The sequence below is a fragment of the Helianthus annuus genome, chromosome 11 (genome assembly GCF_002127325.2).
Source record: "Helianthus annuus cultivar XRQ/B chromosome 11, HanXRQr2.0-SUNRISE, whole genome shotgun sequence".
Classification (NCBI taxonomy): domain Eukaryota; kingdom Viridiplantae; phylum Streptophyta; class Magnoliopsida; order Asterales; family Asteraceae; genus Helianthus; species Helianthus annuus.
The window spans coordinates 172,262,591-172,267,877 of record NC_035443.2 but is presented as its reverse complement, the minus strand read 5'-3'; the positions used below and the strand labels follow the sequence as shown (position 1 = coordinate 172,267,877).

The following is a 5,287-nucleotide window of genomic DNA, read 5'->3' as shown; positions in this document are numbered from 1 at the left end:
AACACAACTTGCCCACACAGTTATCGGTTGTATTGTATTGTATTATCCACATGCATTTATGACCAAATTAAAGTTTAGAAGGCCTCATAACTCTTTTATAAAGTCAAACCTTTTACGTGTTTTAACTTTCTCATTTTCAATACTAATTTCCAACTCCGGTATATATAAATAACAAGGGACCAAACCATACCATTCATAAACCAACATTCACCAATTCAAAAACCTCTCAACTTTCTTACCATTTTCATCTTGTTTTTCAACATCTTAATTAAGTATAAATGGCAGATCTTGAAAATGAAGTTGAAGTTCCTCGCTTTTTCTTGTGCCCGATTTCACTCGAGATCATGAAAGACCCGGTTACACTCTCCACAGGAATCACCTACGATCGAGACACCATCGAAAACTGGTTATTTTCACGAAAGAATAACGTCTGTCCCGTAACCAAACAAGTCGTTGCGGATATCGACCTCACCCCAAACCACACCCTTCGCCGGTTAATCCAATCATGGTGCACACTCAACGCGTCATCTGGGGTCGAAAGGTACCCCACACCACGCCCTCCAATCTCCAAAACCGAAATCACCAAACTCCTAAAAGACTTAAACTCCCCTAACCATCAAATGAAGAGTTTAACAAGATTGAAATCTATCGTTTTAGAGAGCGAAAAGAACAAGCGGTTGATGGAATCAGTTGGTGCAGCTGATTATTTATCAAACATCATAACTAACATAAATAGTGGAATAACATCGTCTTCACGTGACGAAGCTTTGTATATTCTTTACCACATTAAACTGTCACCAATCGGTCTTAAAACACTAGGAAAGACCGGAGGTCTCTTTGACGCACTTAGGTGCATCATGCAACGCGCCTGGAGTTATGAGGCGCGTGCTTACGCGGTCATGTTACTGAAATCAATGTCTGAGGTGGCGGAGCCAATGCAAGTAACGTCATTAAACGTTGAGTTCTTTAAAGAGCTTGTAAACATATTGACGGATCAAATCTCCGAAAAAGCCACAAAAGCAACGCTTAAGTTGCTAATTAGCGTGTGTCCATGGGGACGGAACCGAATAAAAGCGGTGGAGGCTGGAATAGTTTCAGTGTTGATTGACGCACTATTGGATTGTTCAGAAAAAAGAGTCACTGAGTTGATTAGCATGGTTTTGGTTCAGGAATGTCAGGCTGCGGATGGGCCGGCGGAGCTTTTGAAACATGGTGGTGGTTTGGCGGTTGTTTCGGGGATGGTATTTGGTGTGTCGCCGGTGGCGAGTGAGAGGGCGGTGAGGATATTGTACTCGGTAGCGATGTTTTCGGGTAGTGTGCGTGTTTTGCAAGAGATGATTGAGTTGGGGGTGGTTGAGAAGCTTGTGTTAGTGTTGCAAGTGGATTGTGGAAGGAAGATGAAGGAGAAAGCTAGGGAGATTTTGAAGATTCATTCAAGGGTTTGGAAGAAGTCTCAGTGTATAACATATGATTTGATTTAGAAAGAAAAAAAAAGTTAAAGATCCAATGACGAGGAAAAAAAACCTCATGACAGATAGAAAACAATTGTTGATATGATTTTGTAAAAATTATTAAAGAACAAAACAACGGGGACAAAAGGCAGGATCCCCATTTTGGATTTTTATGTTTTGATAAGTTGGTAATAGTTGAAAAAAAAACAAGTACTTAGTTATTTCAATATTTCGGCTCGACTTTTGAGTTAGCGCCGACACATCAAATAACCATGGTGTTAAAACTGTAATTGTAACCTGGGTTTCGACCATACATGGTTGTAAAATTGTATTTCATACCAGACCCAATATCTCTAAAATATATGTTGGATCATTATTCGTTGAGTATCGGGCATACTCCTAAGTATGTGGTATACTCGTAGGTGCTATACCCAAAACCATACTGAAATCATTTATTTCATATCTAAAATTCTAAATTAAAATGCTAAAGGATTTTGTATAATTCGTTGGGATTTTCAAGTTTATTTTTATTAACATTATAATTTTTATATAAGGATATGTTTTGAATAACTTCAATAAATTAAAACATAATAAACTACATACTTATTATAGGTAACATCCCGTATATCAACGCTAAACTATTTGATGGATTTCATTGACGAGTTTTAGTCTACGAAATGACGAAGAATTGTTTAAAATTTTACGGGACCCAATTGGCATTTATTGAAGTTGTTTTTGTGGAGCTTTGGGAATAAGCTGCAAACATGTGAGATTGTAGGGGGGTGGGGGCTTAATGCAAATTATGGGATTAAACCACCAAGGGAAACCCTAGATCGACCATTTGGCTTGTGCGAGCGGAAAAGGGTACGAGGGGGCGGAGCTTAAGCTTGTTTGATCATTGGATCTCTAGTCGGATTTCTAGGTCACTCCTATTATGCTTAATCGCGATTTATGAGTTCTTTGGTGTTCGTGAAAGGTCTTTGGTAGGTTATGGATGGGTCATCAGCAGCTTGTTCCTATCTCATCCACGTACGTTTTTTTTCGATAGTGAATCGTCTTTGGTAGGTTATGGATGGGCCTTTCTTTTAACTCTTAAATGAGTAATTAATTTGTATTGGTCGACCATTTGTATAAGGATCAATTTCAAAATAATTAAATAATGTTATGAATATATTTATTATTAATGTGGTTATCAACACCAAAAATAGATTAGTTTTCTCTCCAAGTTTTGTACACCTATATATACCACTATTGTAACCATATCTATCAATGAAATATCAGTCTCTTTCTCCCTACATCTCTTTCTCTTATGGTTTACTATTAGGTTAGTAGGTCGTTGTTTCACAACACGTTATCAGCACGAAAGTACTCTTTTGTGATAAGTAGCCGACACCTCCAACCCCTTCCTCTACGCTTTTTTGGTTTCGTCTATTAAGGATTCCGGATGCGAGCTGCGTGAACAAGATGGGCTCATTAATTCGGTTCCGTATAATGATGCATAAAGAATTCAAAAGGAATCCAAAGTAAAGCATCTACTTTTATAATCTGTATTTTGTTGATGCATATCATTCAAGTTCTTTTCATGAAAAAATTAATTAAGATGACCATAAATCTGACTTTCGAAGTCGATGCTGTACTACTAACTTATAATTGTTATTAAAATTTTAAAAAATAACCCATTTAGTAGAGTTCATTAAAAATTGAGTAAAATCAATATTATTTATGTTAATTATTTGACTATGAATCATATGATTATAATGCTTTTGATGTGTGTACGTGATTTTTTTTTTAACATATATAAACTTGATTCTCTGGTGGCTAGGGTTACATAATCTTGTTTACCTAAATAAGATTGGAATATGGCATTTAGTTAAATATTAGAATATCACTTTGGCTTTATTAATATATCTTTATCTCTAATAAAATCTTCCGTATCACTAATTATATGGCATGCCGTCACATTGTAATTGATTTATTACTATGGGATAAATTGTTTTAAATAGTCTTTTAATTTTGTTCTAAGTTTTTTTTTTACGATGAATTACATTGTTAGAGTTATAAAGGGAAATCTAAGTCAATCCAAATTATAGTTGATTATATACAATATATATTTAAACTTTTTTTGGTAAATGACATAATGAACCATTGGTGATTTAACTAATTTATTTTGTAATCCTTTACTTGGCTTATTTAAGATATCCTAAATGTAAAAGTAATGAATCACTGAATGTTTTGATTTCCTTAATTGCAAAATTATACATCCTCTGTGATTTAGTTTTGATTGTTATTCAAATTTGCAACAAATTAAATAGATTAAATCAACCAACTTTCGTATAAAGATTGGTTACAAGATGCTACTTTTAGATCAGGTATATTCAAGTTGATAGTAGCTTTATATAAATTGTTGATTATTGAAGCCAACTTTGTTCTGTACTATGTGTGTTTTATATGATCAAAAATATGTTTGTAAAATCTGTACAATATCCATATACCGTTGATCCATCAATAAACAATGGTGTGATATTAATGAATAAATTTATAAGATATATACTTGTTATTGGTTATACATGATTATATATATTTTCTTGTAATCGATGAAAGAAAATATCTTATTTCTTAAAGTTTTGTATTACATACATTCAAGTGGTGTCTTTTATCACATGTCAGTTTTGTCTTCAAGATGTTTTTTTGAATATTTGTACAGATATTATAGTATAAAGCAAATAAAAATAAAAGACCAAAGTTAGTTGTTTTGTTATCACTCTCATGATAGAGTATACATGTGCTTAGATATGATACCCAATGTGTCATACTCCATAAATCTCATTATCAATTCATACAAGGTCATAAGATTTTAGACCGATAAACATTATATGAATCAGATACACAATTCTTTCTCAATTGATATCATGTAAGAGAAGATGGTTTATGAGGAAAACTTTATAAATTCTTTTTAGTTGTCACACGTGAGATATGCTCATGAAGTAGCAATATCATAAAAGAGTATGAAAGGTTTGAAATGCTTTTATACTCATGTGACTAAGCAAAGAATGAATATCTATGAACATTTTCAGATTCTATCACATTTCCTGAAGTGAATGTGATTACATATTGAGCATTGTAAAGGGATCATGGACATAATTGAGAAAGTTGTAATGATTAGATCAAACATTTAGAATTGTAATGATGGTCACGTTTATAACGAGATGGACCACCAAAAGTGACAAACTATGAAGTTATAATACATGGTGGCAAACTATGGAGTTAATAATGAGTTATATTAATTTTTAGCGTGATAGTTTGAATTCAAAGGAAGTTCATACAAGCAAGATGAGATCAACCATTCTCTTGTATCTTATGTTTTGTATTATGTACAACCAAATAATACATATACAATCACAAATCAGAAGTTTATGTATCATGATTATTTAATTAATTGGCATGACCGGTTAGACCACACTGAGTCGCTGATGATGTGAAATTATTAAAGAAATAGAAGATTCTTCTTGATAATTATACATGTGATGTTTGCTCTCAAATGAAGTTATATATTTGCCAAATAAAGTAGGGTGTGTTTCCCTAAATATTCTGGAAATGGTTAGAGGAAACGAATATCCCAACACAATACCATTTAGTGTTTTAAATCGATGCATCGTCTAAATGGTTATAAAATCCACAACCTGAAGTTTGTGTGATTGTGGCTTAGCTAATGTGATAGAAAGCATATTTAATCCAGATTAATATATTTATTGGTAATGATGAATTTGATTACCAAATTGGAATAAGTGTTATTGTTGAGATGATCACTATATGTCTACTATTGATTACAAAGCCAA

The 5,287-nt window shown here is 33.3% G+C and overlaps 1 protein-coding gene across 1 annotated transcript; it reads left to right on the top strand.

The window, feature by feature from the left end:
• The first annotated feature begins 278 nt into the window (after nucleotides 1–278).
• On the top strand, nucleotides 279–1,604 carry LOC110887311 (E3 ubiquitin-protein ligase PUB23). The gene has a single exon (XM_022135022.2). It carries the CDS (start codon nucleotides 279–281, stop codon nucleotides 1,479–1,481), a length of 1,203 nt encoding a protein of 400 aa, XP_021990714.1. The 3' UTR covers nucleotides 1,482–1,604.
• The last annotated feature ends 3,683 nt before the right edge of the window (nucleotides 1,605–5,287 follow it).

What these genes read in the sequence shown, in the direction of transcription:
- LOC110887311 (XM_022135022.2), top strand. Translation starts at nt 279, where the DNA reads ATGGCAGATCTTGAAAATGAAGTTGAAGTTCCTCGCTTTTTCTTGTGC.